This window comes from Medicago sativa, chromosome 2 (genome assembly GCF_051527215.1).
Source record: "Medicago sativa cultivar Bolivia chromosome 2, Bolivia_mono, whole genome shotgun sequence".
NCBI lineage: Eukaryota > Viridiplantae > Streptophyta > Magnoliopsida > Fabales > Fabaceae > Medicago > Medicago sativa.
This window is the reverse complement of record NC_140750.1, coordinates 3,323,678-3,336,672: the sequence shown is the minus strand read 5'-3', so window position 1 is coordinate 3,336,672 and position 12,995 is coordinate 3,323,678. Positions and strand designations below refer to the sequence as shown.

General features: G+C 32.1%; 1 protein-coding gene and 1 pseudogene across 2 annotated transcripts; one reads left to right on the top strand and one right to left on the bottom strand.

Moving 5' to 3' along the window:
* Positions 1 to 1,698: 1,698 nt before the first annotated feature.
* LOC146943665 (U3 small nucleolar RNA-associated protein 18 homolog pseudogene) lies at positions 1,699 to 4,472 on the bottom strand (annotated as a pseudogene). Its single transcript, XR_015025675.1, has 2 exons — positions 4,366 to 4,472; positions 1,699 to 3,499 (listed from the first exon to the last, which is right to left on the bottom strand). The product of XR_015025675.1 is annotated as a U3 small nucleolar RNA-associated protein 18 homolog pseudogene (transcript).
* A 4,613-nt stretch (positions 4,473 to 9,085) lies between these two features.
* LOC146943664 (uncharacterized) lies at positions 9,086 to 10,448 on the top strand. Its single transcript, XM_085741941.1, has one exon. The coding sequence runs from the start codon at positions 9,436 to 9,438 to the stop codon at positions 10,252 to 10,254; it is 819 nt and encodes a 272-aa protein (XP_085598067.1). The 5' UTR covers positions 9,086 to 9,435; the 3' UTR covers positions 10,255 to 10,448.
* The last annotated feature ends 2,547 nt before the right edge of the window (positions 10,449 to 12,995 follow it).

The window sequence follows — 12,995 nt, the reverse complement described above, 5'->3', positions numbered from 1 at the left end:
TTTTCACGCCGTCGATCGTCGTCGTATCACTGTTTCTTTTTGTGGTCTCCATAGTTCTCATACTCATGTGTGTTTAAATGTCTTTTCCTCCTCATGTACTTTTCTGTCTATTTTTTATGGTTTGTCTTCTGTTCTAGTTAATATGATTTGCTAGTAACCTGGTGGTTTAGACTCTAGTAAAACCTAGCTGGTGTAAAACCATTAGAATCATTTGTATTCCAGAAGAAAACAATATAAAATGAGCACTTTCTACATAATAATAATAAAGTAAAACCTGCCTGGTGTAAAAATTCAATCACAGGCACCAAAATCAAGAAATTTATAATTCTATAGATTTTAGTCTCTTAACTCCTTGATGCCAATAGTGATAACCTGTTCTTTCAAGTCATTAAGAGGTGTTTCCATTTGGTTGATTAAATTTAAAGCTGAAGCTTAAGTTGGTGAGTGAAGGACCATGAATGATTTTATAGACAATGCACACGCTATCTTACCTGTAAACTAGGATTATTTGCTCAAATTTCATGGACTGTCACGTGAATTTGAAGAATTATTATGAGTGTCATCGTATGATCATATGAAAAATTATCATATGTATAAAAATGAGTTTTTGTAGACCTTCAATGTTTAAAAAACTGAGGAAAAAAAAAAGTTAACGGACAATTTAACGGTGTTAACCAAGAAGGGAGGTGTTTGTTTATTTGTTGAAAACTTAAGGGAGGTTAATGTTCATTTTAAAACTAGAGGGGGTGTTAGTGCCATTTTAATAAACCTTAGGGGAGCTGAGTGCAATTTCCTCTTTTTTTAACGAGAAATGTTGTATTACAACTTTTTTTTTTTTAAAGGATGTTATATTACAACTTTGTGGTTGTCCAACACCGTATATATACACCGAATAGGTACTATTTAATTTTTTTTAATTAGTTGTTCATCTATCTTATAATCACATCAATAATTATAAATTGTATATTTTTCTACTGCTGTCAAATAGTTGTTGATTTTTGGATGTTCAAATAACATTGTTTATTTTTAACATTAGATCTTATATAGTTCCACCAAATGTTTTGGTACACCCTCTTCACCAAATCTACTTCCTCTTCTTTCCTTACTCTCACCTTCTTCCTCCCCTCTTATGTTGTTCATCTTTAGAGACACAGTCACCTTTTCAAGCATCATGTACTATTGCAGTCTATCTTGCTTTTCAAAATCCATCCGTGAATCTATAGCTTTTTTTTTTAAGGAATATAGCATTATTACTATGCATTTCAGAAAAGAAAAAAAAAAACTAACATAAAAGAGTTGTACAAATATCATTTCTAAAAAAAAAAAAAAACATTTAAGTAATAGCTAGATAAATCATATCAAAAGCATGCACGATGCTGGTGGCATTTAGTCTATGGGTATGGTTTGGACACCAATTTGCATGTGTAAAAACTATATGATACAATGCCTATACCACTCGTGCACTATAAAATTGCCCACCATGGTTGAGCAAATCCAAGGGGACAGCTCATTTCATACACAAATACCGCTGCGCTTGGTCAATGGGTAGCGGGTACTAGCTGCCTGCCATCGCCTCACCCCATCATCGCTGAATCGAAGTTGGGATCGGGGATTAAACTGTAAACAAATGCATGTGCATTTCATATACAAATAGAGTAAGCGTAAGAAAATACAAGACAACAGATAAAGTTTTCGTTATTTGACACAAAAATAAAGTTTCATTAATTAATGATAAAATACAACTCAAGTCTCAAAAATTTCACAACACCTCAAATATAAAAGACAACTAAAACCTTGCCAGAATTTCTGATCTACTTCAGGCATGGTGATAATGGTGCAACTTATACAGTAACACTTTGCCTGAAGCATTTCCTACAGCCATAAAACCACCACCTGGGCTAAAATCAATACAACGGGGATAATGCAGGCTCGCATTTGAACGCGGCCAGTTAGAGAAAACAGTGTAGGATGGTATATGTACTAATTTCAAACTGCTGTTCTTCGCCCTTGAACAGATTGCTAGTATTTGAGAGTCATGATTGAATTTCATGAAATCCACTTCAGTATTCAGATTATCAATGGTCTTGATAGGCTTTCTCTTTCCCCCGAGAAATTCCTCGCTATTGTAAATATTCACAACTCCACTAGCTGAACCAGCTGCAAAATGTGTCCCTACTGGAGAAGTACAAAGAGCTGTGCCGTTTAAACAGCCTTCATCTACACCTTTGTGTATACAAGTCCTTGTTCTCAGATCCCAATGGTAAATATGACCATCACCACCAGCGCTTAACAATTTTTGTCCATCTTCAGTAAAAGCTAATGAACGGACTGTTCCGTTCATCTTCAGAGTACCAACTAATTGCTTCGACTTTGTTGAAACCAGTAAAATATAACCTTCATTGCCCACAAAAGCTATCATTTGAGAATCAGGAGAGACCTCAAACACTTCAATACTCTTCTCTTCCCTACCCAACAGCGGACCAATCTTATCAACTCTAGCCTTAACTAAATCAAGACTATAAAAGAACTTTCTTCTTCCTGATATTATCACATGAGACCCATCGGGCAAGAAAGATGCTTTTCGAATGGGGCAATCTTCAAGGAAGATACTTTCAATCTTGGTGTTCCGTTTGCCATCAATTTGAAAAAATTTAAGCTTCCGGTCTAATCCAGCAGCAAGAAGCAGCTGACCATTTCGATGGAACTGAACTGAATTAATGGGACCATTAGCGGGATCTTGTATATTTGCATCGACAAGCTTCGAGTATTCAAGATGTCCTGGCAACAATTTTGAGCTACTCTTCACAACCAGGTCTTCATTTGTTCTGAGAATATCATCCAGATCCTCGTAACCTCGGCTCACAGCAGCTTTATTTTCATCATCTGTCAATTCATCATCAGAAGATCCATCCATTTTTGACCCTGAATCCAGCTGCGCCCAGTCAGTTCCTCGGTTGAGCTTTGCATGCTGTGCCCTCAATCTTGACACATACTCTGAACCAGATATCAAATCCTCATCCTCCTCCTTCCTTAACTTCCTTAATCTGTTGACTTTGGCTATGTTTACAGTAACCTTTTCTTCTTCCTCATCCACCCACACCGGCTTTCTTTTCAAAGCATCATCATTATCACTTTCATCTGAGAAGTCAGCATCTTCTTGGTAAACAGTGAGGAGACTATCTGCAGAACGGTCAGTGAAGAACAAATTAGAAGCCTTTGCAGAAGCCGCGGCATCCACCTCATCATCATCCCCCTTTCCAAATTCAGGAGGTGAATAGAGAGACCCAAACAAAAAGCTCTCAAGCTTTTTCATTTCTTTAACTTGTTCCTTTGCCAACTGTTCTTCCTTTCCATCTAGCTTCCTCTTTTTCGTTTCCTCAGTATCAACATCAAACTCCTTCCCATCTTCAACCTCATTTCCTTTCACAACTTCCTCCCTTTTCGTCTCATTTTTAGAGCGAGCATTTTGAGATATTAAACTCATATTTCACGAACAAACCTGAAAAATAAATATAAGTATACCTCAGATGAAACCTACCATCTTATCCAATATGACAGTTGGAAAATGAAATAAAAATACGAGAATAACAAGCAATAGACTCACTATGACAGTATAGTTTGCAGCTTATGGGTGCGTTTATTTTGGCTTAAAAAAATGATTTTGTCTTACAAAAAATCTCTTCGAGATTTTTTAGAAAAGCTAAAGTTAATTTCCCCGTTTGTTTATTATCACAAAAAACTTTTTTTTTTTTTTTTTTTTTTTAAGATTTGAAGCTCTTGCACTTGCACTTGAGTACCATGTTTTTTAATAGATTGTAGAAAAGCTGCTAGGAATAGCTTTTCATTTTGAGGTTAATAATGATTTTTAACAAAATGTATTTTTTTTGTTTTAAATTTGAAACAAACACTATCAAAATAATAAAGATGATTTTTTTGGTTAAAAAAATCCAAAACAAACGGGCACTATACATACCATAAGAGCATATCATAATAAGCACTTATGTATAAGCTATCTCTACAATAAAAGATAAAATTAAATTAATTAAATTGTTTTCATGCAAGTTATAAGCTGTTTTCATAAAATAAGCTGAAAACAGCTTATGACCATATCATAAGCTGTATTCATAAGTTCACCTAAACAGTCTCAAAAGTGCTTATACAGCTAGATAAACTCAAATAAGTAAATCCAAACAGACCCTAACTAACAGAAGACTAAAATGAAAAAACATGCAATCAGAAATGGGTAGCATAATGATTCATAAAATAAAATCACCAGTAACAATAATTAATAAATAGAATCGTATGAAAAGCTTCAAAATTAAAATTGAGTTTAGCGTAATGAAGAAGGATGTGAGTATTGAATACCTTAATGATTGTTGCGAAGTGAAGGGAGAAACGATGGTGGGTGGCCGAGTCTCTCTCTCTGTCTCTCAACGTGAAGGTTTTAGGTGAGAGAAAGAGAAAGAGAGAGAGAGACAGTGAATAGCCGAAGGAAAAGGGTTTAGCAATCGGATTGGATTTGCTTTTTTATTGGGCCTTCCAAACTTTTTCTATAACTGGGCTCTCAAAAGAACTGCTCCCTTTTGACGATTTCTTTTCACACCTCCTCAATTATAAGGTTGTTTTTGCTAGTAAACACCTAATCAATATCTATCTCATTTTGTGACTAGTGTATTTATATCTTACATTCATTGTTAACTTTTCATGATATAAATTATTACGGTTTCCATTAAAAAAAATTCGGATTTTCTCTATTGTTATGAATGAAATGATATGAATTTGTCTGACTGAAAATATTTTATATGAGTGTGAGATGATTCAAATCTCCTCCAACTTAAGTTACTTAACCGCACGGCTTGAGTTTGAAACTAACTCTAAAAAACACATGAACTAAAACTCTCAAACCTAAATTTAAAATAAAAAAACATTTGAAATAAAATTTAATTCATATGCAATATAAGTATATTTTTTTACATAATCAATCAATATGTATAATTACTTTTGACTATAAAAAACATTTAATTTTTTTAGAGGAACAAACTCATTGCATTTCATAAAAAAAAAATTAATTTTAATCACAACTACTTCTAATATATTCAAATTAAACTCATAACTCTTGTAAAAAAAAAGACTCATAAAAATATTTCAAAACGGATGATATCATAGTACTCTCTCCGTCCTGCAATACATGACCTATTTGTAAAGAAAATTGTCCTAAAATACTTGACCTTCTCAAATTTTAAAGCAAAATTTGACAAATTTACCCCTTACAATGCTTGTGTGGTCTTCATGTAAAAAAAGTGCAAGTCAGTTATTAGTCTATTAGTGCTAAGCATGTTTCACGTAACTAATCCAATTATCTACCAATATCTTACAGTAATAACCAATTGGAGAGTATCACATAATTATGCTTGTCTAGCATGGGGTTTTAGCAAATAACATGAATTGCAAAAACAGTGGAGGAAGATAGACATGGGGTATTAGCTTCGTAGGCTTTGGCATGTGGAGCGAAAGTCTTTACTCCAAAGTTCATTTATTAGTAGTAGTAAATGTTTGCAGTGGAACAACAAAGTAATCATTTACTTGAAAGTGAACTTTTAAAAATGATAATAAGGATAATTTAGTAAAGATATCATATTCTTTCTTTCATATTTACATTTTTCTTAATCTGTGTAAAATGGTCAAATATGTCATATATTGCGGGACGGATGGAGTAATTGATTACATTCCTTCAAAATCTAGTAATTGATTACATGAGTGTCAAAAGATCTACTGAACAAATCATATCTCTGAAATAGTCTGATACCTGACCATAACCAGATCTCTAACATCTCTATTTATATGTCTTCTCATCTTGATTGGTTTAGACCAATTTTGGAGAAATCTGTCACCCAATCTAATCATATTTAATCGGTTCGTGTTAGGTAACAAGTTTGTATTTTTTTATGTCAAGTCCGAACCAACTCAACCCGATGAATGGGTTGGTTTAAGTTAGGTCAATGGACCATTTGACATAATTTTTTAAAACATTAACAATAAAAATATATAGTTCAATTACATTATATTCATGAAATTCAAACACTAGACTAAATTTTATTATTTAAAATTTCAACACATTTATTTACTTAAAACATTTTAAGATTAACACATCAAAATCATAAACTATATTATAAAAAATAAATAATTTAACAATTTTTTGAATGAGTTGGGTTTGCGGTTCACATATTTGAAAGCATAAACATGTTACCCAAACCAAATCACATTGGGTGAAATGTGATTTTTTTTTTAGGTCATTGGGTTGAGTGGTCACCCAGACCTATGAACACCCCTATTATTGACTCTTACTAGATCATTCATTGTGATTATCGGAGTTTTGATCCTTCTAAGTACCTTTATTTTTCTCAAACTTTTCTTTCTTCATATTTTGAACTTGCAGGGCTTGATTACCGGCAAGTTCACCAAATCCTATAAACACCCCTATTCTCGACTCTTGTTAGATCTTTACCTCTTTCCGCCAACGTAGTTAGTTAATATATTTCAAGTGAAGCTTGCAAATATTCAATTTTTATCTCATTGAGATTCTTAGATTCCTCTAAGGCCACTACAATGTGATCAAACTTTGAGGTCAATGTCTCAACACTTTCTCGATCTTTATCGAATCAGACACTTTATCACCGTTACTATTCATCTAGTTTGTTAAGGTGGTCAACGATTGAAGTACTTGCTCACATTTTCTTTGTCAGTCATTTGAAGGAGTTCATATTTTCTTCTCGAAGCCTGCAAATTCACATGCTTCTTATACGAAAATTAGAGATATTTAGGTCCATAACAAATATTTTTTCTCGAAGCTTGCAAATATTCTTTGACGCAACGTCGTTGAGGAAATATGTGAAAATGGAGTGGGAGAGGTATGTTGCTGCATGTGTTGAGATCGAGAAAGAATGTCTGGCGGCTTCTACCGCTACGAAGGAGGTGATGGTAATGGTTTTGAGGCTGCATAATGAGAAGAGTTCGGTGGAGATCGAGGGGAATCAGTTTTAAAGGATGGTAGAGGAGAGACAAGAGTATTATCACAAAGTTTAATTAATCTTTTTAAATGGAAGGGAGGATGGTGGTGGAGATTTGAGGAGAAAAAAAAAAATCAATCAAAATTGAATACAACAATACAATTTTTTAATTTGTCAAAATACAATTTTTTAATTAATGTTTTCAAACAAAGGGAGACCATTAAACTGAATTGCACACAAATACGACAATTATAATAGATTTTGACAACATCATCTCATAAAAACTTCACATAACTAAAATGTTATGTATTGAATGACTAATATCTGAAGGTGGTAAATCATAATTTGCTAGTCACTAACCATGTGATTTGTTTGCCAGCAAATATAAATAAAACTAACATGTAATCTTCCTCATTTGTATTTCAGAAGGAAAAAAAAAAACAATTTCCTCATTTGTATTTCAGAAGGAAAAAAAAAACAATTAATGAGGATGAAACTAGAATAATAGAAAAAAGAAGTCGGACAAACTTTGTCAATAAGAGAAATTGCAACTTTTATTTTTTTTTTTTACAATAGAAATTGCAACTTTTTTTTTTTTTTGACAAAGGAAATTGCAACTTTTATAATCTCAAGGTAATATAGCTTTTTGCGTAAAAAAAAAGAGGTTTTAAAATACAGGGCAAATGCTTTGTAGAGATTAGAAAGGTTTCATGCATTCTAAGTGTTATACTAAAATTATAGCAGAGAAATTCCCAAATATTCAATTATTCTTCCCATTGTACATTCCCAAATATTTATTTATCATTGGCAGTGCCGGTATACCATATTTTATCATTATTTTTAGGAATTATGTCAAAAGAAGCAATTACCTCTAGGAAGCAAAATAAACATGATATTTACAAATTTAACCGTAATTTAGAGGGAAAAATCATCCATAAAGTTACTTCATTTTTTCTTTTTGACAAGAAAGTTACTTCATTTTAATTTAATTCACACAATTTTCCTTCCACGAAAACATAAGTTCCTAATCTTATCATATTTATAAACTATTTACAAATAAAAGAAAGATATTACATGTGATAGTTCATATTTTTTATTTTTTAGGGATGTGATGGTTCATATTGTTTTCGTCTTAATTGGAGAATTTGAGTTTGAATCTAACTTCAAACAATGCATGAATTAAAATTCTAAAGTCTCTTGGTTTGTGCGTAAGAAATTCTCAATTCACACCTAAAATTTTTAAGCCTAAATTTTAAAAAAAATAGAATTTAATGTTTTATGCACCATCAAGTTAAAATATATATTTTTAACACTCTTTATCAATTGTTACTATTTGATCATAAAAAAATTGATTTTGATTATAAAAATATAATAAAATATAAATATAAATATAAATAATAAAAATATATCAAACAGTTGACCAAAAAATATAAATATAAAACTGGATAATACCATGTATATTTTTTTCCTAAAAAAAAAATACCATGGATATTTTTCTTTCCTTTCTTGGTTCTCATAATACAATGGATACTAGTATCATTGTTTTTATAACCTGTGGATCTAATTAATAAACACAATAATTTTATACCTTAAATAACAATAAAGATAAAGATTGCCTTCAAAAAAATAAAGATAAAGATTGATAATTTATTATGATTATAATAGGGGTAATAATCGCTTTAATCCCTGAATATGTAATGATTAGTCATTTTAGTCCTTCATTGCATCAAAATTTCAAAATAGTTTCTGATTGTGCATTATGTTAGTCAAAATAGTCCTTGACAATAAAATAACCTCTCAATGTTCACAATAACTCTTTTCATATATGGACTAAAATGACAATAAACATGTACTTATAAGGACTAATATGACAATAAGTAAGTATACTGGAGGACTAATCTGACAATATTAATGAAAGATTTTAACGTTAAGGACTATTTTGACTAACAAAATGCACAATCAGAGACTACTTTGAAGTTTTGATACATTGAAGGACTATTTTGACTACTCATTACAATTTCAGGGACAAAGTGACTATTACCCCAATTATAATATAATAATGTCCCTAACGGTATCAAAATCTCATCTCTCTAAATTGGTCTGAGACACAAACAAGGGACCATAGAATAACCCGATCTCTTCCTTCATCTTCTTCTTTTTCTTCACATTTCAATTTTCTTCTTCTTTCACGTTTCATTTTCAACGCTTCATATACCAGTAACACTTATGGCACTACGTATATCTTAATCATACCCCAATAACCTAATAACTAACACAACAAATTTTTGTTTTGTTTTGTCCTAAATAGTGTTTTTTGTATTGTGTTTGTTGGGTTATTGGGGTGTGTTTTTTTTAAATAGTTTAAGGTAACACTAACAACAACACCCTTTAACGTTAAGATTGGGTGTTGTGTCAAAATCGAACCCAGATGATGCAGATGCAGACTCTGGGTCGTTTTTGTTTGTTGATTTTTCTACATCACTCTGTTCTTGGCATTTACCACAAATTTCTTCGTTTTTCTCTTCGTTTTTTTCTCTTCATGGATTTTCCTTCCACTTTCAATTTCCTCACACAAGCTAGTGAACTTGGTTGTGGTATTGTTCTCCTTGGTTACTTCTCTCGTATTTTTAATCTCATTGGTCTTGTTTTGATTTTCGGTATCTGTTTTAAGATTCTTCGATTTTCTGATACACCCAGATTGAGAAAACCGCAAAAGGTTGTTAATTTGGATACCCAATTGAAATCTAATGTTAAATGTGATGATGGGTTGGTGGGATTGGATGTGAAAGATATGGATGGTGGTTTGGAAGATGAGGTGTTTGATGTAATGTCCCTGAGGAAATTGGTGAAAATGGAGAGGGAGAGATACGTTGCTGCGTGTGCTGAGATCGAGAAAGAACGTGTAGCTGCTTCTAGTGCTGCAGAGGAGGCAATGGCAATGATTTTGAGGCTGCAGAATGAGAAAAGTTCGATTGAGATTGAGGCGAATCAGTTTCGGAGGATGGTGGAGGAGAGACAAGAGTATGATCACGAAGTGATTGAATCGTTGAGGTGGGATGTTGTGCAGCTTGAGTCTCAGAAGAGCTTTTTGGAAGAAGAGTTGGGGATTTTTAAGGAGAAACTGAGGGAGTTTATGAGGGATGATGAAATTGAGTTAATTGAAGGTGCTGATTTTGCTAGGGAATTCTGTAATTTCTCTGTTGAATATGATCTAGATGATTCTTTAGATGATACTGCATCACACTAAATGGAAATGTTCTCATCTGTCTCGTAGTTGCTAAGTGGAAATTCCTTTTGCATCATTTTTCTTCTTTCCATTGTAAATTGTATTTATCCCATCAGTGAATCTAAATTATCTAATAATTATTGTGATATGATAATCATGTATCTTTTGTCATAGTGGAATGGGTTTCAAGTGATCCAACTTTCATGTTTATGCTACATTAGTCTTGTCAATGAATTTCATGAAGCACTTGACATTGCAAGCATTTGATTATGGTTTTAGGCATGTAATGCTGTGTACATATGATATAGTGGATTAGCCTTTCAAGTTTCAGTTTCAGGTAGACTAGTGTAAAGTTGATAAACGAATAATTGCATTTGGAACACAACATTGCAAAGATGCACACTGTGAGAGCTTTTTTGACCTTTTGTCTGTAAACTGGTAACAGTTTTGTATTGTTGTTTTTGATAATTTTATTGTAAATTTGCCTCAATTTTATAATTTACTAATCTGTTATGTATTGTTTGGAGGAATTTTTATGCTTTTGATTAAATTTGGGATTTTTTTTGTCCTCCAAAACAAGCTTGAGACTCAACCTGTGATTCTGCACTTTGTACTGTACTAGTATACTTTTTCTATGATTCTTTGGGATATTTTGTCTGTTATTGGACACACCTAACTAAGGATTTTAAGAACTTCTACATTTTTCTAATATGTACGGCTTATGCTGTGATTATTTTTTAACTTTTTATTGATTGAAGAAGGGGGGGTGGAGAAAGGGTGTTGAATCTTCTTGCAAGCATGAAACAATGACATGTAATAGTCAAGTTCACAGATTTCATTCAGCTGGTAGGCAAGGGTTCCTTTTCGTGTTGCCAAAAGGTCAAAAGCTCATACTGGGTGCATCTCTTTTTTCCTTTAGTACTAAATAATGCTTTGTGACATTGCTGTCTTTTATTCTGATACACTGTCCAATATTTGCGGATACGTATCCATATGATGCGCAATTGTAGAAACCGTTAGACTTTTGCGTACCTGGTTCTTGCAGATGCATCATACTGCAGCCGTAGAGGATCTAATTTTAATTTGCGAAGTTTCTGATTAGCTATGCAAGAAATGGATTTTCTGTCTGAAAAAGAATATTATATACCATCATATTTTCCTTATATTTTTATTTCTCTTCTTCACTATGTAAGATGATAATCATATAGATTTATGTTAAAGCAACATAAAGACTAAAATCAGTTAGGTGATTGGTAACAGTCGCGGTTAAAGACAGTGAAGTGCACCACCAACAATCTTACTGTTATCACTCACTTTGAACAATGATTTTACATTAAATCTTAGTGTCATAAACATAACGTGGAGGTTGAATCAAATGGACCACTACTGCCAGCATTAAGTGTAGCTTGTGTCGTAGGACAGACAAGTGAGGCTACACTCATTGGAATTTGGAAAGTGATCTTCCTTAGGGCAATTAGTTATGTAATCACTGCTCCGTTTTTTATGGTTAGCTTGTAAAACCTACATGTTTGAAATGAAGTGATATCAATTTGAAGTTTGAAGCATGCATAAACTATAAGTTTCATTTTAATCATAAACGAAGTTACCCTCAAATGAAGAGATTAGTCTTCAAGATACATGCATACATTCATTAGCTTTCTTTTTTCTTGACACGGATATTTATTCTCTCAAGTGGGATGCTTAACTTGCTGTACTTGACACACAAATGTTAGTTGATGTATGCAGTGTTTAGAAAAGAAGCAAAGACTTTAATGTTGTCTGTAATTGTGTTTGGAACAAAAGAAGTAAAAAGTGATGACACCGTACAGTCATGTATAAGTTGTGTGTTTGGAGAAATTGAAAGTCACGTTTAAAACTCACGTCAACCAAGCGTGGAACCAACGTACTACCAATTCGTAGTTGTTTCATTTTTGGCTCAATGTATCATCTTAAAATCATGGTAAAGTGTTAATGAGACATGAACCACACTCAAAAAACTCATTATTACTATATATAAGCATTAAAACATATGAAAGCGGTTTGGTTCGATTTAATAAAAATCTGGAATATAATTCGAGCGATTTTTATAAAATAACATCCAATAAATTTGTGTTTTTGGTATTTTGGACTGACCTACTGTTTTAATTTTGACCGATTTGGATATGAGCATCCATAATATTAGCACCATTTGTTTACTTTTTTAATTCATGGAAATTAAAACATACGTAGAAAAGAAATTGTCACATTCCAAAATAAACTGTCATAAATAGAATCTATAACTTCAATTAATTACCATTGAGGATTACAACCATTTTATTTATTTATTTATTTTTTAGAGGATTATTTTTATTGTTTCCTTATTTTCTTTTCAATTAAATATTGGCAATTTAAAAAGGGTTTAAGGGTATTTTTGTCATTTTATGGTGTAATGAGAAAATTTTAAAATGCAAGGATATGGAAAATTCTAAGAAATTCAATTGATTTGAATGGAATTTGGATATTGGAAATAATTTTCCTTCAAATTACTTATCAAATAAATATGTAAATTTTCCTTTTTATTTTTTTATTTTTAACTTTACATTAAATTTTAAACATAAAGTATTTTTCTTTGCAAAGGAAACATAAAATATTTATGCAAGCTGTTAGTTCAATTTTGATCATTGTCCTTTTTTCGCACATAATTATTTGGAAAATGCTAACTTTTACCGTTAAGACACAAGTTAATGAGTCAAAAGTAAAAATATTGTTTTGTAATCAATGCA